A 22,598-nucleotide genomic window follows, 5' to 3' on the forward strand; every position below is an offset into this window, starting at 1 on the left:
CTACTTACTTTATGTAAAAGTACATGACACATATTGAATATATTACATATAACTTTGAATGAAACCTCAACTTTCACAAAATCTACTTTTAAAAACTGTGACATAACAATAGATTTACTGAAGATTCAACTTCTGCAAGAAAACAATCACCAATAAAGTCTCAAATACCACCTAGGCATATTTTCATCTAGTGAGAGAGTTCCGCATAATCCTTCTGGTGGCTATACTTGCCTTTATTCCCTAACTCTCTTTATCTAAGGGGGAAGAAATCCTACTGGAGTCTTTTTAATTGTCTTTGAATTCCCAGCAGCACTCCCTTAATTCAGGCCCTTATCATATTTCACATAGACTACTGTAAACACTTAAGCTGACCCCTCCTTTGTCTGTACTCAAACAATCCTCAATCTACCTTCTATCATGCCTTCACTGTTCTTCCCAAACTTTCTGAAAGTCAGATCTTTATCTTGTGGTTCCCCATTAACTACTGCAATACTTGAACTGTATCTCTCTTACATCTATGAAACACATATTGGTAGGTACCTCAAGGGGTTACAGAAATGCTGCACTAAAATAACTTGTTTTAACCTTAAGTCACAAAATATAGAACAAAGACTGAGGGAAAACCTATTAACATTTCAGTGTACTTCAAGATTGCCCTATCAAAAACCAGGGGACATCAGCAGGGGTTCTCAAACTGTGATACATATTACAGTTTTTTGTTAAGCCTGCTACAAATAGAAATGACTAAGTTCCACATCAGACCCACTAAATTTGATTACCTAGGAATTCAGCCTAGCTATATGCATGTTAATATAATCTACAAATAATTCCAATGCATACCTAAATTTGAGAACCCAAGAAGAAACCCTCCCTGATCCACAACATACTACAATATTAGTAGGTCCCCTGACTTTCCAAGCTATTTCATACCTCCCATCAACCCCCCGGGGGGGGGGGGCAGGGGGGGATACCTACTAATCTTAAATATCCAGGTGTAGCCCATTCTAAAAAGCTTTTACTCAAACTCTTTTGGTTTCCCAATCTTTATAAAAATAATAGCAGCCATATATTTACACACAGTCCTTCTAATCTACACCCCCCCACATGAAACAGTATCCCTATTTCAGAGATAAGAAAAGCAATTTTAGGACACAGAGCTTAAGAAACGTGTTCTAAGAGACCATTTGAGTCTGAACCGAGCTCTGCCAACTACAAAGACATTTTCCATTGTGATATGCAGCCTCTTACACATCACTCTGAAGCACTGACTAACTCATCAGTTTACACACTTGTTTCCCATTTTTACACAGAAAGCTTCTTGAGGGCAGGCATAAACCCTGGATTTTGACCTTACCATTGAGTTACTCAATACATATTTGTTAAGTAAAAGGAAGGAATGCCTGAGCGCTGGCATTATAACTACTCCTCTGAATACACTTGCTTAGCAAATTCGGTCTGACCTGTAAATCTTACTGCTGAATTTTTAAAAAATGAAACACATGCATTTCAGTAATATCTTAAGCTACAAAAAAATGCATAGTTAGCAAAGGGAAACAATTGTTCCAAAAATTAAAATAATCCTACTTTACTCTCTGATAAACTGGAGATGTCAAATTTAATCTTTGTAATAATTTCATACCAGAAGAGCAGGTAACTACAACAGTGTAGTTTTAAGTGACAGAAATCCAAAAGGTAAAGCTGATTAATAATAGATGACATAAAGAAATTGAGCACTGAATACAGACAGCTTATTTGGCAATCCACTTACACTAACCAGTAAGCAACACTATCTTTATCACAGTATTCTTCCACATGTGTCATTTATTGAAACCAGTAAACCTTATAGGTAAGACAGAGCAATTACTCATTATACTTGTAATGTCCTTCCTGCATAACGTTAATGTGTCTGGTATGTAAAACATAGTACACATAACTACTTCCTTTCTGACAGCAAAAGTAATAAACCAACAATATTTTAATTATTTCTCATTTGCAAATAATTTAACATTTCAAGTGATGGAGATTTTCCTAAATTGAAAATATGAAAAAATTAGTGCTGCTTTAAGAATCCTACACTTCATATTCATTTTGGATTAAACAAAGGTGATTATTCTTTTAACTCCACTTTTGGGAATAAATCAATAACGAGAAAGAAAAAACCCTTCTAAAAACAACATGATGTAGTGGAAAGTACAAGGGACCAGGCAGGCATCAGGAGTCCTGGTTTTTTAGTTCTGGTTACATTACTAAATTGCTGTGACTTAGGGCTCACTGGCTCAGTTTTCTCATTTGTTTAAAAAGCTGGGGTAGGGGAGTGGGACTTGATTACCGCAAAAGTTGTTTCCCAAAAATTCTGATTTTAAGCCACCCCTCTTATTTCATTTTTCTAATCAGTAAACTCAAGGAATGTTCTTTAAGGGCTAACTTCTAAAATATGAAACATCTGAATTGAATGTACTGATTTCAATCTCCAACTGCATAGGGCAAGAAACAAAGGGTAGGCTCTTATAAAGTTAACAATCCGGTAACTTTCCAGAAATTGTCTAAGCCTAACTTCTTAAGCAGGTGTCCCTGTTTTGGCATATTTAACACTATTATGCAAAGTTGTAAAGCTGTTCTGCTGACATTTCTGGAGGTGTCTCTTGGGTTCCAGTGGCTCATACTCCGCAGGTCTTAACAAGCAGAGAGGAGAGAAAGGGGATCAAACAGCGTTTCAGCAAACTCAACCAAGTTCAACCAGGCCACCGCAGTAAGATGCGGCTTGACAAGGCCTACACCAAAGGAGTAGAACCTCCCCACCCCCGAAGTGCCAGCAGCCAATATAATGAATGCTTCCGTCAACAACACACATTCCCCTTCCCACAGCAGAACTACTTGCTCCCAACCAGCCATCTGAGGTCGGAACAGGCCGCACAACACAAACTTAAGAATCATTTGCAGGCCCCAAAAGGCCAAGAACTACTTTAGACTGCGGCTCCCCTGCGCAAGGTGGGGAAAGGAACACCTCCTCCCACCAATGCAAAAAAGGAAAAGGAAAGAAAGAAAGAAAAAAAATCAGTTGGAGGGAGAGTAGAAACCAGGCCTCGGGGAGATTCCTGGAGAAATAAACCCTGTGTCTGTGCAATGGGGAGCAGTAGCATTTCCTGCCCCCGTCCTGAACCAATGCACTTTATTCTCTCCCGAATTTCTAAAAGGGATTGAAACCCACTTCATGGTCCGTTTCATTCATATTTGGGCTTCGATCCCTACCTCCCACTCCTGAAACCTCTGGCATTGTGAAGAAAAGTACCCCCAGATCAAGCGGTAAGAGGCGAAGAGATGGCCAGGGCAGGAGCCAGGTTACTAAGACCCAACAGCTCTTGCAAGAAGAAATTCCCGTTGGGGCCTGACAGTAAAGTTTGAAGCAGCAGCAAGGGAGAGGACCCGGCCAAGCAGGAATCCAGGACAGGCCAGCGGAGGTGACACTTCTCTGCTCCCCGGCTGCTCTGGGAGGCGGTGTCCAGCCGCCGCGGCCCGCACTGCCCGCACCTAGGGAGTGGGGCCAGGGCGCCGACACCGGGCCGGGGGTAGGCCTGGCCGGCAGCCGGACCCTCCCACACCGCTCTCGCCTCCTTCCCCGCTCCCAGTTCCTGGCCCTATAGCCCCGGCCCGGGAAGCAACGTCGGTGGGGGGCGACGCGGGTCTCGGCCACTGACCACACATTTCTTGCCGAGGAAAGAGAAGAGAGACTCGTTCTCCTGCGGTGTAAGCAGCAGGGAGCCCACGTTGGTGACCCTCCGCGGCGGCGGCTGCTGGCCGGAGCTCATGGTTACGCCGGCGGGGCTGCGAGTCCAGGGCCGTCTCCTCCGGCGAGTGGGCGAGCGCTCGTTCCCGTTCTCGGTGACAGGGACTGGAGGAGGGGAGTCACAGGCTCAGCATCTCGCAACTCCTCCGCCGCCGGGGGGAGGAAAAAGGAGGGGCCCACGGCGGCCGCGCTAGGCTGAGCTCTGGCCGGATGGCCGTTGTCCTTGGACTGCAGCGACTGCGCTACACTCCCAGCTCCTCCTCCACCCCTTCTTCCGTGGCTGCAGCGGCTTCGGTGGCGGCGGCGGCGGTAGCAAAATCCAACATGGCAGCGAGGGCGGGCGAGACCACAGGACACTGGACGCGGGGGGAGCGCGCCGGAAACGCGAGGCTGCGGGCCCGGCTCCGGAGGAACTACTCCCAGCGCGGCCGGTCTCGGCGCTGCGGGTCCAGCCCGGCCGGCCCGAGGCCCCGCCCCCTTTCCGGCAGAGGCGTGGGGTGCGCGGTCGGACGGCATGCCTTGGTGCCGGTTGTGGGACGCTGCTGTGGTGTAGTCTTTGGTGTGCTCCTGTCCAACGGCTGCTACCTAGAAAGAAGAGTCTCGTCTGTGCCACCGAGTAGCTGTCCCCTATTTTACACGTGTTCACCTTTGCGAAGCGTCTGTGTGTACTCAGGACCCCCTCCCAGGAATGGCCTCATTTAGGGAGCGCGGATTTCTGGGGCCTGACGTTCCAGCGCGGTGCAGAAAGGTCCGAAATCCGGAGCTGCTCTGTGCTCCTTGAGGGATTCGGTCGGAGAGCCGCAGGTGCCTGGGGTTTCCTAAACTTAGTCAGGACTACCCTACAGGGCGCGCAGGAACGAACAGGCCTCACCCAGTATTGTGAAAGAGATCTGTTGCTCGTTAACCAAAGGCACTTAGAAAATATTTCAACTGCGTTTTACTTAGGGTAAATGTATTTGTAACATTTAAACTCACGCTCTATTAAGAATCTTGAACAGTTTTCCCCTCGTCTTGTGAACTAGAAATATTCCTTTGTCTTTTCTCATCTTTTTGTTTTTTCTTAAACCCCAAAGACCTTGTTTTCTTTTTGTTCGGAATTGCGCCCATTTTGGAATGTCACACAGGAAAATAACATCTGGTTTAATCCTTAGAAGTAAACCTCAAGATTAAAAAAAATGTATGTTTCAGGATATTAAAAGTTACCTAAGATGAACCTCTTTGTTCAGTAAGTTAAATACTAAACTATTGTAAAACGAAGTTCTGGAATATGAAAATATAAATACTACCCACATCAGTGAATTATAGATGAAGCATTTAACCCACTTAAACAAATAAGTGATTATTGTATAAACTTTAACCATGGTTTGCTAATTATTCAATTTCAATAAAAAGTTACCATGTATTAAACTTGGCATCCACCTTATACCAAATAATATTTGGTAAAATTATTTGATTTTAACATATCTGATAGCTTCCAATACAAATCTCAGAAGTACTATCGGGATTGATAAACCATCATCAGTGACCTTTGAAAATGTAAAAATTTCAAGCTGCCCTTAATGAAATTACCTAAGTAGAAATAAATCTGCAAAGGAAAATGAGACCGTGTAGTCCTGAGAGTCCTCACATAAAAGATGGGTATTTCAAAACTAAACGTGATTAATATCTTTAGGGAAAAGATGACAAAGAAAAGCAAGTGAAGGTTTCATAAAGTAATTAGGTTTTGAAAGGCAATGGTAGAAATGTGAACCTGGAGTTTCCTCTGAATTACAAAGCTAATAAAATAAACATAGAAGCTACAGCTGTTTGTCTCGAATCAAAATTGAGGTTCCTATAAATTCACAGTAACAGTGGAAAGCATTACACATTGTTTTAAAGATTTTATTTATCTTTAGACAGAGGGGAAGGGAAGGAGAAAGCGAGGGAGAGAAACACCAATGTGTGGTTGCCTCTTGCACTCCCCACACCGGGAACCTGGACATGTGCCCTGACTGGGAATTGAACTAGGGACCTTCTGCTTCACAGTTCCGTGCTCAGTCCACTGAGCCACACCAGCTATCGCGAATTACACAATCTTGAGAAATGATAGAAATTAGATCCCTAGTATTTTCAACTTGTGAACCACTGAGGTAACAAAAGTATAGGCTTCAGATAGGCCTAAATTGAAGCTCTGTTCTATCACTTAAGAACTTACGTACTTTGGTCAAGTGAATCCTGAGTCTCAGTTTCCTCATCTGTAAAACAGAAAATAATTTTTATTTAATAAAGGTATAGTATAAATGGAGATAACTAAACCTGCATGTGTAAACTACCTGCTGCATCATGGTTACTCAACTATTACTTGTCTGTCATTGACCATTGTTACCTATGGTTTGCTTTGCCTTCCTTTAGCTAAAGGATAAAAAGTGGTGTTGAAATGGGGATTTTTTAAATTTTTTAAATTATTTATTTTTAATCTTCAACCAAGGATAGTTCATTGATTTGAGAGAGAGAGAGAGAATAAGAGGGGCTGGGCAGAAAGAGAGAGCTATATCAGTGCAAGAGAAAAACATCAATTGGTTGCCTCCCGTTTGTGCCCCAACTGGAGATCAAACCCGCAACCTAAGTAGGTGCCCTGACCAGGAATTGAATGTGCAGCCTTTTGGTATACAGGATGGATGTTCCAACCAACTGATCACCTGGCCAGGGCAGGATTTTTTTTTTTACCTTTGTTCTAACTAAGCCCCATACTTTGAAAACTGTACTTCATAGTTAGAATTCTATGTAATGCTCCAAATACATAGTAATGAATATGGGCTATAATTCCTTTGCAGGCAGAATTTCTAATTAGGCTATATATTATGCCAACAGGTTATATGTCCCAGTATGCCAAAATTAAAGTCTTTTAAAATGAGAAATCTAGAGACAGAATCATAATTCCTAATTAATAACTGAAAGATAGCAATTTTTACACTAAAATGCCAGCTTTAAACCTTACAGTCCACCAAAAGATGTGGAAGAAAGTTGTGGGAAAAAAATGCTGTGGAAAGATGGGTGAATACACTGTAGCTGTGAGTTGAAGAATCTGTTGCATACTGAAAACCATTGGGTTCCAGTCTTCACAACCTCTCTTTAGCTGACAGTATTTGTTTTAATAGCTTTTTGTTTTCTTTCAGGAAATTTCAAATGTCTTATCTGTTTGTAAGTGAAATTTTCCAACTATTTGCCTGTTTCGATTTTCTTTAGAAAATTATAACCACTAAAAATCTTTTTCCCTCAACCCTAAACCATTTCGTTTTTTTCCTCAGATTTTTAAATTTGGTATTTTGTCCACAACATTGCAATTTAAGTTCTTATTTTCTACTTCTTCATTGTTATTTTTGCATTTGTCTGGGCTTTTTCCAACTCCTTGTTTGTAAAATGTAGAAAATGAAGGCATGAACACTACATTCAAGTAAGACTTTTTACCTCTTTGGAACATGTGAACTGGCAGTATTTGGGGTTATCTCCCTCACCATGCATACAAGCATTCTCTTTTTCAAAGTTCATCTTGAGACCAAGCAGTACTGTCTGTATTTGTTTGAAAAGTTTTAGCAAGCTCTTTCTTCCTTTCATTCTTGATAGCATATCCTCTCTGACAGAACACAAGACATCTTTCTCTCTGTTTTCTTTGGAAAGTTATCTTCTTATCTCAAATTCTTTTTACCTAGTTTGAGAGATTGGATTCGATCCCGGAAATGAGAAGAATTTTATTTTCTTTCAACTAAGTATCTTGAAGTTTGTATGCTAGGTTAAGAAGACAGTGGGAATTTTTATCTTCATATAGATATAAAATGTATATACTATATTGTGAATATAACTAAGAATAAGGCAATTCTTAAGTTTAATTTCTTCCATTTGACTTTCACTCAATGAAAATCTATCCTAGTACTTTTCTCCTTTCTTTGCTATGATTCTTTTAGGTAAATTCCTTATTTTAACAGAATACATTAGGGTAGCTTATTTTTAGAAATGAGGGCAATTTTTCCAGATGCATTTCCTGCTGTTACCATTATGCATTGCACTTTTCTTCTGTCCTGATTCTTTGTTAATCCACTTTTCTTTGTAAATGTCATTATTTACTGTTCCAAGTCCTCTGAAACAACTGCATTAATGTTAATTAAAATGTAGTGACAGCCTTCACTGTAGGGGAATGTGGAGGAAGCTGTACCCAGGGATCTTAGCTATTCAGCAGCCATTATAGCCATAATTGCTGGTCCTGACTTGATTCTTACTGCTTGGCTGCGGCAGAACTGAGCCATAGAGACAACATCAGCACACGTGGCTACATCAGGGGATGAATGTCACTTCTCCCATAAAACCTCCAAGTGTCACGGGCTTAAAATGTTCACATTGTAATATATCTCTGCACATTTTTATGTAAATGTTGTATATAGCAGTGTTTAACAGGATTTGTCCTAGTACTTGTTTTCCCAAGTTAAATGTTCAATGTTTTATTATTTATTAACTAAAATCCTCCATTTTTTATTCATTTCACAGAACCTCTTCTGGGCTTCATTTTTTAGGAATACATAGCTTATTTACAACCCATTCTGACTTCTTAGTGATATTAGTGGAAAATTGAATTCATACTCATGCTAGTGACTTACCAGTGATAGATACTACCACTACATGGCCTAGTCTGTGCATACCTGATACATACCACTACTCAAGCAATGATTTGAAGAACTAACTATGTTATTAAGTATGTTATAGTTCCTTGGATGCTGCAGACTGGTTTTCTTGCCTCTGCTTCTTAACCTTAATGCATGTTAAATGGGTCTCATTTTCATTATTCCAGATGATAGGGAAAAAACATAGGCTTTTTAAAAAAGATTTTATTTATTTATTTTTAGAGAGTGGAGAAGGGAGGGAGAAACAGAAGGAGAGAAACATCAATGTGTGGTTGCCTCTCATGTGACCCCTACTGGGGACCTGGCCTGAAACCCAGGCATGTGCCCTGACTGGGAATTGAACCAGTGACCCTTTGGTTCACAGGCCATCATTTAATTCACTGAGCCACCCCAGCCAGGGCTGGATTATTTATTATAATGTGCTCAAGACCAATTTACATCATGGAGGAGTAAGCAGTGTGAATATTTGTGATGATTTGAAGATGCCATATGTTCCTATTACCTCACTCAAAGCCCTGGGGTGAAAAATATGGTATTTAACTTTTTTTAAACTCAATTTTTAGTTTCATACAGTGATATATGCACATAATTTAAAAAATAAAGTAGTATTACGAAATATATAACAACAACAAAAAACAGAAGTTCACGCTTTCTTCTGTATCCCCATTTACTCTCCCTAAACACACATCACCTTTATAGTTCCTCCTGGTATTTATCTATGTATTTCCAAAAAATATTCTAAGCTGCTATGTACTGATTGATCAATTCAGAGCATTATCTATTAACTTTCTGTTATACATAGTGAGAATTTCTCTCTTTTAAACTACCACACCCCCTTTTCTCCCAAGATACTTATAACACAATTGTGTTTAAATCATTATCACACAGAACAAGGTATTCTCAAATGAGTCAAGTATTGCACTGAGATTATATTTACATTCTTCAACCATTTTAATTTTGTTGGTCTTTTCCCCCTTAATCATATCCTCAATTTTTTTGTTTAATTTTTCCATTGTTTCTCTATTCTTAAACAACAATAAACTCTTACCCCATATATTTTACACATAATCAAATATATCAAGAATCTATTAGATGAACTTATGTTATTTTGTTAGTTTGTTAAGTATTTTTAATTTTTAATTTTAATTGTTGTTCAAGTACAATTTTCTGTCTTTAACTGCCATCCCACCCCACACTATACCCCCACCTCCCTGATATTTCCACACTCCCTAGATTTTGTCCATGTGTCCTTTATAATTGTTCCTGTAAACACTTCCCCTTTTCCCCTGAAATTCCCTCCCCTCTCCCCTCACAACACTGTCAGACTGTTCTCTATTTCAGTGTCTTTAGTTATATTTTGCTTGTTTCTTTGTTTTGTTGTTTAGGTTCCTGTTAAAGGTGAGATCATGTGGTATTTGTCTTTCACTGCCTGGCTTGTTTCACTTAGCATAATGCTTTCCAGCTCCTTCCATGCTGTCCCAAAGGGTAGGAGGTCCTTCTTTCTTTCTCCTGCATAGAATTCCATTGTGTAAATGTACCATAGATTTTTGATCCATTCATTTCTGATGGGCATCTAGGTTGCTTCCGGCACCTCGCTATTGCAAATTGTGCTGCTATGAACATTGGGGTGCATAACTTCTTTTGGATTGGTGTTCAGGGTTCTTAGGATGTAATCCTAGCAGTGGAATTGCTGGATCAAAAGGAAGATCCATTTTTAGTTTTCTGAGGAAGTTCCATACTGCTTTCCATACTGGTTGTGCCAGTTTGCAGTCCCGCCAACAGTGCACTAGGGTCCCCTTTTCTCCACAACCTCTCCAACACTTGTTGTTTGTTGCTTTGTTTATGATGGCCATTCTGACTGGTGTAAAGTGGTATCTCATTGTGGTTTTAATTTGCATCTCTCTGATAGTTAGTGATATTGAGCATCTTTTCATGTGTCTCTGGATCCTCTGTATGTCCTCCTTGGAGAAGTGTCTGTTCAAGTCCTTTGCCCATTTTTTCACTGGGTAGCTAGTCTTCTTAGCACGGAGACGTGTAAGTTCTTTATATATTTTGGAGATTAAACCCTTGTCTGAGGTATCATTGGCAAATATGTTTTCCCATATATTTGGCTCTGTTTTTATTTTGATACTGTTTTCTTTAGCTGTGCAGAAGCTTTTTTACTTTGATGAGGTCCCATTTGTTTATTCTTTCCTTTATGTCCCTTGCTCTGGGGGACATGTCAGTAAAAAAGTTTCTGTGTGAAATATCTGAGATTTTCCTACCTACATTGTCCTCTAGGACTTTAATGGTGTCACGTTTTATATTTAAGTCTTTTATCCACCTTGAATTTATTTTTGTATAAGGTGTAAGCTGGTGCTCGAGTTTCATTTTTTTGCACATAGCTGTCCAGTTCTCCCAACACCATTTGTTGAAGAGGCTATTTTTACTCCATTTTATGTTGCTGCTTCCTTTGTCAAATATTAATTGACTGTAGAGGCTTGGGTTTATTTCTGGGCTCCCTGTTCTGTTCCATTGGTCCATGTGCCTGTTTTTATGCCAGTACCAGGCTGTTTTGATTACAGTGGCCTTGTAGTATAGTTTAGTGTCAGGTATTGTGATCCCTCCTACTTTACTCTCCTTTCTCAAAATTGCATCAGCTATTCGGGATCATTTATGGTTCCATATGAATTTTTGAAGTGCTTGTTCTATGTCTGCAAAATATGCCATTGGTACTTTAATAGGTATTGCATTGAATGTGTAAATTGCTTTGGGTAGTATGGACATTTTGATGATGTTAATTCTTCCGATCCATGAACATGGCACGGTACATGTTTCCCTTTGTTTGTGTCTTCCTTGATTTCTTTCTTCAGTGTTGTGTAGTTTTCTGAACACAGGTCTTTCACCTCCTTGGTTAGATTTATTCCTAGGTATTTTATTTTTCTTTGTGCTATATCACATGGGTTTTTTTTTTCTTGATTTCTGCTTCTGCTGTTTCATTGTTGGTATACAAAAATGCCTTTGATTTCTGGATATTGACTTTGTATCCCGCTCTTTTGCCAAATTCGTTTATTAGCTTGAGCAGTTTTTTTGCGGATTCTGTAGGATTTTCTATGTACACTATCATGTCATCTGCAAACAATGACAGTTTTGTTTCCTCCTTTCTGATTTGGATGCCTTTTATTTCCTTTTCTTGTCTGATTGCTGTGGCTAAACCTTCCAATGCTGTGTTAAATAGAAGTGGTGAAGGTGGACAACCTTGTCTTGTTCCTGATCTTAGTGGAAAAGATTTTAGTTTTTGCCCATTGAGTATGATGTTGGCAGTAGGTCTCTCATTTATGGCCTTTATGTAATGCTGAGGAATGCTCCCTCTATTCCCACTTTGCTGAGTGTTTTTATCATAAATGGGTGATGTACTTTGCCAAATGCTTTTTCCACATCTGTTGATGTGATCATGTGATTTCTGTCTTTGCTTTTGTTTATGTGATGTATTACACTGTCTGATTTGCAAATATTGTACCATCCTTGCATCCCTGGGATGAATCCCACTTGGTCATGGTGTATGATCTTTTTAATGTTGTTGGATGCAGTTTGCAAATATTTTGTTGAGGATTTTAGGGTCTATGTTCATCAGTGATATTGGCCTGAAGTTTTCTTTCTGGCTTGTGTCTTTATCTGGTTTTGGGATTAGGATGATGCTGGCTTCATAAAAAGAGTTTGGGAGTCTTCCATCATTTTGAATTTTTTGGAATAGTCTGTGAAGGATAGGGGTTAGCTCTTCCTGAAATGCTTTGTAGAATTCTCCTGTGAAACCACCCAGCCCAGGGCTTTTGTGTGTCAGGAGTTTTTTGATCACTGCTTCAATTTCATCTGCTATTATTGGTCTGTTCAGGCTTTCTGCTGCTTCTTTACTGAGTTTTGGAAGATTATATTTTTCTAGAAATTTGTCCATTTCACCTAGGCTTTCAAATTTCTTGGCATACAGTTCTTCATAGTAATTTCTTACAATCCTTTGTGTTTCTGTGGTGTCAGCTGTAATCTTTCCTCTTTCATTTCTGATTATGTTTATTTGGAACCTCTCTCTTTTTTTCTTGATGAGCCTGCTTAAAGGCTTGTTGATTTTGTTTATCTTTTCAAAAACCAGCTCCTGGATTCATTGATCCTTAGAATTGTGCTTTTAGTCTCTCTGTCATTTAATTCTGCTCTGATCTTGGTTATTTCCTTCCTTCTACTTGCTCTGGGCTGTCATTGTTGTTGTTCCTGGAGTTCTTGTAGACATAGGGTTGAGTTGTTTGTTTGAAATGTTTCTATCTTTTTTAGGTAGGCCTGTATCACTATGAACTTCCCTCTCAGGACTGCCTTTGCTGTGTCCCATAAGTTTTGAGTTGTTGTGAGTTCATTTTCATTTGTTCCTGAAACTTTTTGGTTTCTTCCCTAATTTCATGCTTGACCCACTCATTGTTTAATAGCATGCTTTCAATCTCTATCATTTTGAGTGTTTTGGGTTTTTTCCCTTGGGGTGGGTTTTTAGTTTCAGTCCCTTGTGATCTAAGAAAATGCTTGGTATGATTACAGTTTTCTTGAATTTGTTGAGGCTTGTTTTGTGTCCTGTCATGTGGTCTATCTTTGAAAATGTTCCATGTGCATTTGGAAAGAATGTGTATTGTGCTTCTTGGGATGAAGGGCTCTCTATATATCAGTTCAGTCCATTTCATCTAGGGCATTGTTCAATGCCACAATATCTTTGTTGACATTTTGTTTGGAAGATCTGTCCATTTTTGGCAGGGGGTGTGAAAATCCCTTAGTATAATTGTGTTGCTGTCAATGTCTTTCTTGAAGTCCTCCAAGATTTTCTTTGTGTATTTGGGTGCTCCTGTGTTGGATGCATATATGTTTATAGTTATGTTTTCTTTGTAGATTCTTCCTTGAGTACTATGAAGTGACCTTCTGGGTCTCTCTTTATGGCCTTTTTGGGGGGAGTCTATTTTATCTGATATGAGTATTGGTACCCTGAGTTTTTTTTCCTGTTTGTTTGCTGCTTTGTTTTTTTTCCTGTTTGTTTTCCTCTTTGTTTCCAGCCCTTCACTTTCAGTCTGTGCAGGTCTTTTGTCCTGAGGTGGGTCTATTGTAGGCAGCATATGTGTGGATCATGGTTTCTTATCCATTCAGCTATTCTATGTCTTTTGATTGGAGCATTAAACCATTTACATTTAAGGTTATTATTGATTGATAGGAACTTATTCATTGCCAGTTTTGTACCTGTGTTCCTCTCTCTCTCTCTCTCTCTCTCTCTCTCTCTCTCTCTCTCTCTCTCTCTCCTCCCTCCCTCCCTCCCTCTCTCTCTCTCTCTCTCTCTCTTCCTTCCTTTCCTTAAAGCAGTCTCTTCAGCATCTCCTGCAGAGCTGGTTTGGTGGAAGTGTACTCTTTTAGACTTCTTTTGTCTGGGAAGCTCCTTATTTGGCCTTCTATCTTGATTGAGAGACTTGCTGGGCAAAGTAGCCTTGGTTGCAGGCCTCTGGTTCTCATTACTTGGAATATTTCTTGCCATTCTCTTCTGGCTTGGAGTGTTTCCATTGAGAAGTCAGCTGCTAACCTTATTGGGGCTCCCTCGTATGTTACTTCCTGTTTCTCCTTTGCTGCCTTTAGGATTCTCTTTGTCTTGGTATTTTGCCATTTTAATTATGATGTGTCTTGAAGTGGGCCTCTTTGGGTTCCTCTTGATTGGGACTCTCTGTGTTTCCTGGATTTGTGTGACTTTTTCTCTCATCAAATTAGGGAAGTTTTCCATCATTACTTTTTCAAATAGGTTTTCTATCCCTTGCTCTTCTCCTTCTGCTTCTGGTATCCCTATTATACAGATATTATTATGTTTCATATTGTCTTGAATTTCTCTTAATCCCTCTTCATTCTTTCTGAGCCCTTTTTCCTTTGCTCCTTCTGGGTGTTTTTTTCCTACTTCGTTCTCCAGCTCACTGATCCAGTCTTCTGCTTCATCAATCCTGCTTTTCATTCCTTCTACTGTGTTCTTCAGTTCAGAAATGGTATTCTTCATTTCCTCTTGGCCCTTGTTGATAGTTTCTATTTCCTTTTTCATGATATAGTTTGCAGTGAGTTCATTGCAGCTTCCCTGTAGTTTCTGGTAGCTCGTTGTGAGCTCATTGAGCTTCCTGATAGCCATTGCTTTGAACTCAATATCTTATCATTGAGTTGCCTCTATTTCATTTAGCATTCTTTCTGAGGCTTCCTTCTTTCCTTTCATTTGGGGATTGTTTCTTTGTCTCCCCATTGTTTGTGAGACTCTTTTTGTTAGCCTCAGCTTCTTAAATTGATCTGTTCTGGCTCCCTGGGTTTATGGTGTGAACTTCTGTGGTAGAATACCTGTGAGATTCAGTGGTGCAGCCTCCCTGATCCCCCGAGCTCACTGGTCTTGGGCTGCTGTTTAAGTTGGCTCTGTGTTTGTCTTTGGGTTTTGATTGTTGTCAGGTCTTTCTTTGGTGGGTCCTTCCCACCAGCTGGTTAACTGAGGGTCACTCTGTCCACCACCTCTTGTATTTTTTTGTGGTGGTGAGGGCAGGTTGTGTTGAAGGTAGTTCTTCCCTGTGTATAAGGTTTTGATGATTCTCTCTTGCTCTTATTCACTTATTTGTACTGGGGAGTGTCTCCACCATTACGTTGTATTTCCAGATAGGTCCTGGATCGAGGTTTGTGTGGTTTCCACTCCCTCCTTCACCTTCTTCTGTTGTTCTCTATTGGTGGTTCCTTTGTTGTTGGGTTTCCTCTTCTAGTGGGTATCCTGGTGTTCACTGCTTCCACCTACTTTTTTTTGTGATCAGTTGTAGGGGGGAGGCAAAATGGCTTAAGACAGTAAGAGAGTATTCTATGATATTTACAGTAGCAGCTGGTAGAGAAGAGATAGGAGATCCTTTGGCTATGTATACTATTAACCATGATATTCCACCCAACTAGTGGATTTTTAGAAAGGATGGAAAGAAGATAAGACTCTTGTTGTGGAGGGAAGGGTTGTGAGTGGGATCTAGAAAGCAGTGAGGTTGTGGGAGGTCAGATTCTGAGGTAAGGTGACAGTAAAGGCTAGTAAATAGGTGTAGTGTGTGAGAGAACAGAGTTAACCACTACAGTAAAAGAGTTCAGGAAACTGTGAAGTGGGCTAAGATCAGGGAGGGGTGTTGTATAGTGTTTACAATTGTATGGGACAGCTATTATTTACAATAATATTAGAGCCACAATCATATGACAGAATCTATATGATCTGGATAACAAGAATAGGGAATATAGGACCTTGAGTAGTGTGCTAATGGGACACAGGTGAAGTGAAGGACAGTACATTAGCAATGCACTATGAAAGAGATATCAGGCGAAACCTGTCAAATGATACACTATAACCATCCTAGCAAAGCAGACTATACTGAAGGAAGAGGAATACAAAATACTATTAAAATAAGAGATGTAAGAATAATGGAAAAAATAATAATAATACAAATATGCAATAACTTGTAGGTTCTCTGTAATAGCAGAGTGAAATTGAGGCCTGACTGGCATAGCTCAGTAGATTGAGCGCGGGCTGGGAACCAAAGTGTCCCAGGTTCGATTCCCAGTCATGGTACATACCTGGGTTGCAAGCCATAATCCCCAGCAACCGCACATTGATGTTTCTCTCTCTCTCTCCCTCTCTCTCTGTCTCTCTCTCTGTCTCTCTTTCCCTCCCTCCCCTACCTAAAAATAAATAAATAAAATCTTTCAAAAAAAAGAAAGAAAATTGTTGTATGTCATTTTAATACATTATAACATGTTGCCAAAGTCAGTGATATACAGATTTCTGAGTTGGAAATTATAATCCCTTTTTAAATGTTTATCTCCCCCATTAACCTGAAGGTTCTTTGAGAGCTGGGATCAGGTCTTTTTCATCTCTACATCTTCTTATTCTTAATACTGAACCTATCCAAGAGTAAGTGTGTATTTGTAGATCAAATGATCATTTGTGATTCAAAACTAATATACCTATTTTTATAAGGTACAAAGATAATTAGACATACTCTGAAATCAAGTCAAGATAACTTATACTCCTCTCCAAACTCTTCCACATAGTATTAAGCATGTGGTGATTCTGAGAGCATCTGGATAGAAAATATCAATACAACAAGCAGAAATCTGTATACAACCTAATGGGTGCAGACAAAAGGACTGCGGCTAACACAATAGTCTGGAATGGCCTCCACCCTAGATGGCCCAGCAAACAAATTCAAGTCCAGAACATGCAGTGATTTCTTTTCCTTGAGCACGCTTAGGTATCCAAGGACCCGGTCTGAGAGGAGAAACGTGGGGTATATTGTTAGGGATTTCGGCAAATAATAGTTTTTAGCCTGATATCATTGTCATAACAGTAAATCAAGGCTTGATTGTGTCTGGGAAAGCAACTCTGGAAGCAAGTCCAATACCTAAGAGTATTGGAACTGGAGTGAAAACAAGAACCAGGATAAAAAACAGACCAACCATCCCTGGGGACTGGGGAAGACAAACCAGTATGCCTGAAAATGTGATTCTGTCAACTGATTAGTAGCTGTAGTATCACCTGGGAACTTCCATGGTTGGAACTACAAATTCTTAGTCCACAATCTCAAATCAGAAAGTTAATCAGGGACACTGGGGATAGGACCCATCAATCTGTGTTTAAAAAGTTATGGTGGGAATAATGGACAGTCATTGGAAGAGGAAGATGGCATCGGGGTAGGAGGGAGCAGATTCCACTTTCCCTACACACAGAAGAAAATCCTAGCTGATCTACAGAGTAAAAGAGCAAACAACCAATAGTCCCTCAGCTTATATGAAAATAAGAGACCAAAAATTGTAGCGGAACCAAAAAAACAGAGGGTAAGGAGAGTACTTCGTGACAATCAAGTCCCAGGGACCAGCGTGGGGTCCAGAGTGGCTGCAGCCCCAGGCCCGGCACCCGCTGCTGGGTTTGCCACAGAGTCCTTGGGAGAGAGCCAGGGCAACTGTTCCCTCCCCAGCCAAACAAGGTTGGAACTGCACGGGGAGAAATCCGGTTGCTAGCAAACACACAGGGGCTGTGAGCACCTGTGGACTCTGTGGACACTAGCAGAGTCGAGAGTGTGCAGTGACGTGCCCTGACCCCCATAGTCACCTGTCTGGCTAGAGAATTGGGCTGTGGGATAGGCCAGGCCATTGTATGGAGCAGTGGGCTTGAGTAGGAGGAATTTCTCAAAAAGAAAAAGTGAAAAGACAGACACTGTTTGGGGAATTCTCCTACAGCAATCACTCTGGCCTCCCTGCCACCCAGCCTGGCAGCGATCCCTAGGTTGCACAGAAGGTTGTGCGGAACACCCTACACACCCCCCTAGCACTGGAAAGGGTGAGGCAGCCTGGCCAAGCACGTGCAAGTACACCTCCACACCCCAGCCCACAGGAGTGACCCTGGGGAAAGGCCTGGATCCCACACCCAAGGCTCAGGGAAGAGGTGGCAGGATAGGTCCCTGGAGAGTGCGCTGGGCTGACTGAGTGCAGATAGGGAAGGAAGAAAAGTCATACCAATTGCCCCTCAGCCTGCTCTAGCCAGCAAGACCAGAAAAACTGGTTTGGCCAGTTTGAAACCAAGAGGCTTTTTAATTTTATTCTATTTTTTAAATATTTATTTATTTATTATTTTTTATTATTTATTTCTCTTTCAATTCCTTTTTCCTCTCTTTCCTTCTTTCTTGTTTTATTCCTTCTTCCTTTCTTTCCTATTTTATCTGTTCTTCGTTCCTTTGTCTGCCTTTTTTTTTAATATCTACAATTGAGACAAAAAAAAAAGGAAACAAAAAACCCTGGAACTGTGAGAAGACCAGAGTTGGACCCAAAGAAGGGGCATCACAACAGCTGAGACAGTGAGACAAATTTCACTCTGCTATTACAGAGAACCTACAAGTTATTGCATATTTGTATTATTATTATTTTTTCCATTATTCTTACATCTCTTATTTTAATAGTATTTTTGTATTCCTCTTCCTTCAGTATAGTCTGCTTTGCTAGGATGGTTATAGTGTATCATTTGACAGGTTTCGCCTGATATCTCTTTCATAGTGCATTGCTAATGTACTGTCCTTCACTTCACCTGTGTCCCATTAGCACACTACTCAAGGTCCTATATTCCCTATTCTTGTTATCCAGATCATATAGATTCTGTCATATGATTGTGGCTCTAATATTATTGTAAATAATAGCTGTCCCATACAATTGTAAACACTATACAACACCCCTCCCTGATCTTAGCCCACTTCACAGTTTCCTGAACTCTTTTACTGTAGTGGTTAACTCTGTTCTCTCACACACTACACCTATTTACTAGCCTTTACTGTCACCTTACCTCAGAATCTGACCTCCCACAACCTCACTGCTTTCTAGATCCCACTCACAACCCTTCCCTCCACAACAAGAGTCTTATCTTCTTTCCATCCTTTCTAAAAATCCACTAGTTGGGTGGAATATCATGGTTAATAGTATACATAGCCAAAGGATCTCCTATCTCTTCTCTACCAGCTGCTACTGTAAATATCATAGAATACTCTCTTACTGTCTTAAGCCATTTTGCCTCCCCCCTACAACTGATCACAAAAAAAAGTAGGTGGAAGCAGTGAACACCAGGATACCCACTAGAAGAGGAAACCCAACAACAAAGGAACCACCAATAGAGAACAACAGAAGAAGGTGAAGGAGGGAGTGGAAACCACACAAACCTCGATCCAGGACCTATCTGGAAATACAACGTAATGGTGGAGACACTCCCCAGTACAAATAAGTGAATAAGAGCAAGAGAGAATCATCAAAACCTTATACACAGGGAAGAACTACCTTCAACACAACCTGCCCTCACCACCACAAAAAAATACAAGAGGTGGTGGACAGAGTGACCCTCAGTTAACCAGCTGGTGGGAAGGACCCACCAAAGAAAGACCTGACAACAATCAAAACCCAAAGACAAACACAGAGCCAACTTAAACAGCAGCCCAAGACCAGTGAGCTCGGGGGATCAGGGAGGCTGCACCACTGAATCTCACAGGTATTCTACCACAGAAGTTCACACCATAAACCCAGGGAGCCAGAACAGATCAATTTAAGAAGCTGAGGCTAACAAAAAGAGTCTCACAAACAATGGGGAGACAAAGAAACAATCCCCAAATGAAAGGAAAGAAGGAAGCCTCAGAAAGAATGCTAAATGAAATAGAGGCAACTCAATGATAAGATATTGAGTTCAAAGCAATGGCTATCAGGAAGCTCAATGAGCTCACAACGAGCTACCAGAAACTACAGGGAAGCTGCAATGAACTCACTGCAAACTATATCATGAAAAAGGAAATAGAAACTATCAACAAGGGCCAAGAGGAAATGAAGAATACCATTTCTGAACTGAAGAACACAGTAGAAGGAATGAAAAGCAGGATTGATGAAGCAGAAGACTGGATCAGTGAGCTGGAGAACGAAGTAGGAAAAAAACACCCAGAAGGAGCAAAGGAAAAAGGGCTCAGAAAGAATGAAGAGGGATTAAGAGAAATTCAAGACAATATGAAACATAATAATATCTGTATAATAGGGATACCAGAAGCAGAAGGAGAAGAGCAAGGGATAGAAAACCTATTTGAAAAAGTAATGATGGAAAACTTCCCTAATTTGATGAGAGAAAAAGTCACACAAATCCAGGAAACACAGAGAGTCCCAATCAAGAGGAACCCAAAGAGGCCCACTTCAAGACACATCATAATTAAAATGGCAAAATACCAAGACAAAGAGAATCCTAAAGGCAGCAAAGGAGAAACAGGAAGTAACATACGAGGGAGCCCCAATAAGGTTAGCAGCTGACTTCTCAATGGAAACACTCCAAGCCAGAAGAGAATGGCAAGAAATATTCCAAGTAATGAGAACCAGAGGCCTGCAACCAAGGCTACTTTGCCCAGCAAGTCTCTCAATCAAGATAGAAGGCCAAATAAGGAGCTTCCCAGACAAAAGAAGTCTAAAAGAGTACACTTCCACCAAACCAGCTCTGCAGGAGATGCTGAAGAGACTGCTTTAAGGAAAGGAAGGAAGAGAGAGAGAGAGAGAGAGAGAGGGAGGGAGGGAGGGAGGAGAGAGAGAGAGAGAGAGAGAGAGAGAGAGAGAGAGAGAGAGAGAGGAACACAGGTACAAAACTGGCAATGAATAAGTTCCTATCAATCAATAATAACCTTAAATGTAAATGGTTTAATGCTCCAATCAAAAGACATAGAATAGCTGAATGGATAAGAAACCATGATCCACACATATGCTGCCTACAATAGACCCACCTCAGGACAAAAGACCTGCACAGACTGAAAGTGAAGGGCTGGAAACAAAGAGGAAAACAAACAGGAAAAAAAACAAAGCAGCAAACAAACAGGAAAAAAAACTCAGGGTACCAATACTCATATCAGATAAAATAGACTCCCCCCAAAAAGGCCATAAAGAGAGACCCAGAAGGTCACTTCATAGTACTCAAGGAAGAATCTACAAAGAAAACATAACTATAAACATATATGCATCCAACACAGGAGCACCCAAATACACAAAGAAAATCTTGGAGGACTTCAAGAAAGACATTGACAGCAACACAATTATACTAAGGGATTTTCACACCCCCTGCCAAAAATGGACAGATCTTCCAAACAAAATGTCAACAAAGATATTGTGGCATTGAACAATGCCCTAGATGAAATGGACTGAACTGATATATAGAGAGCCCTTCATCCCAAGAAGCACAATACACATTCTTTCCAAATGCACATGGAACATTTTCAAAGATAGACCACATGACAGGACACAAAACAAGCCTCAACAAATTCAAGAAAACTGTAATCATACCAAGCATTTTCTTAGATCACAAGGGACTGAAACTAAAAACCCACCCCAAGGGAAAAAACCCAAAACACTCAAAATGATAGAGATTGAAAGCATGCTATTAAACAATGAGTGGGTCAAGCATGAAATTAGGGAAGAAACCAAAAAGTTTCAGGAACAAATGAAAATGAACTCACAACAACTCAAAACTTATGGGACACAGCAAAGGCAGTCCTGAGAGGGAAGTTCATAGTGATACAGGCCTACCTAAAAAAGATAGAAACATTTCAAACAAACAACTCAACCCTATGTCTACAAGAACTCCAGGAACAACAACAATGACAGCCCAGAGCAAGTAGAAGGAAGGAAATAACCAAGATCAGAGCAGAATTAAATGACAGAGAGACTAAAAGCACAATTCTAAGGATCAATGAATCCAGGAGCTGGTTTTTGAAAAGATAAACAAAATCAACAAGCCTTTAAGCAGGCTCATCAAGAAAAAAAGAGAGAGGTTCCAAATAAACATAATCAGAAATGAAAGAGGAAAGATTACAGCTGACACCACAGAAACACAAAGGATTGTAAGAAATTACTATGAAGAACTGTATGCCAAGAAATTTGAAAGCCTAGGTGAAATGGACAAATTTCTAGAAAAATATAATCTTCCAAAACTCAGTAAAGAAGCAGCAGAAAGCCTGAACAGACCAATAATAGCAGATGAAATTGAAGCAGTGATCAAAAAACTCCTGACACACAAAAGCCCTGGGCTGGGTGGTTTCACAGGAGAATTCTACAAAGCATTTCAGGAAGAGCTAACCCCTATCCTTCACAGACTATTCCAAAAAATTCAAAATGATGGAAGACTCCCAAACTCTTTTTATGAAGCCAGCATCATCCTAATCCCAAAACCAGATAAAGACACAAGCCAGAAAGAAAACTTCAGGCCAATATCACTGATGAACATAGACCCTAAAATCCTCAACAAAATATTTGCAAACTGCATCCAACAACATTAAAAAGATCATACACCATGACCAAGTGGGATTCATCCCAGGGATGCAAGGATGGTACAATATTTGCAAATCAGACAGTGTAATACATCACATAAACAAAAGCAAAGACAGAAATCACATGATCACATCAACAGATGTGGAAAAAGCATTTGGCAAAGTACATCACCCATTTATGATAAAAACACTCAGCAAAGTGGGAATAGAGGGAGCATTCCTCAGCATTACATAAAGGCCATAAATGAGAGACCTACTGCCAACATCATACTCAATGGGCAAAAACTAAAATCTTTTCCACTAAGATCAGGAACA

General features: G+C 40.3%; 1 protein-coding gene and 1 long non-coding RNA gene across 2 annotated transcripts in view; one reads left to right on the top strand and one right to left on the bottom strand.

Annotated features, from left to right (window-relative positions):
- Positions 1-4,140, bottom strand: part of WASL (WASP like actin nucleation promoting factor) — a 66,894-nt gene extending 62,754 nt beyond the window's left edge. The window contains exon 1 of the mRNA XM_028525177.2: positions 3,696-4,140. Coding sequence (XP_028380978.1) covers positions 3,696-3,806 — 111 coding nt within the window. The 5' untranslated portion in view covers positions 3,807-4,140. The remainder of the gene's footprint in view (positions 1-3,695) is intronic.
- Positions 4,141-9,124: 4,984 nt separating this feature from the next.
- On the top strand, positions 9,125-17,073 carry LOC118497001. The gene is made up of 3 exons (XR_004899543.1): positions 9,125-9,554; positions 15,117-15,122; positions 17,061-17,073. It is a non-coding gene; the product is annotated as an uncharacterized LOC118497001 (long non-coding RNA).
- Positions 17,074-22,598: the final 5,525 nt, after the last annotated feature.

Source organism: Phyllostomus discolor, chromosome 10 (genome assembly GCF_004126475.2).
Source record: "Phyllostomus discolor isolate MPI-MPIP mPhyDis1 chromosome 10, mPhyDis1.pri.v3, whole genome shotgun sequence".
NCBI lineage: Eukaryota > Metazoa > Chordata > Mammalia > Chiroptera > Phyllostomidae > Phyllostomus > Phyllostomus discolor.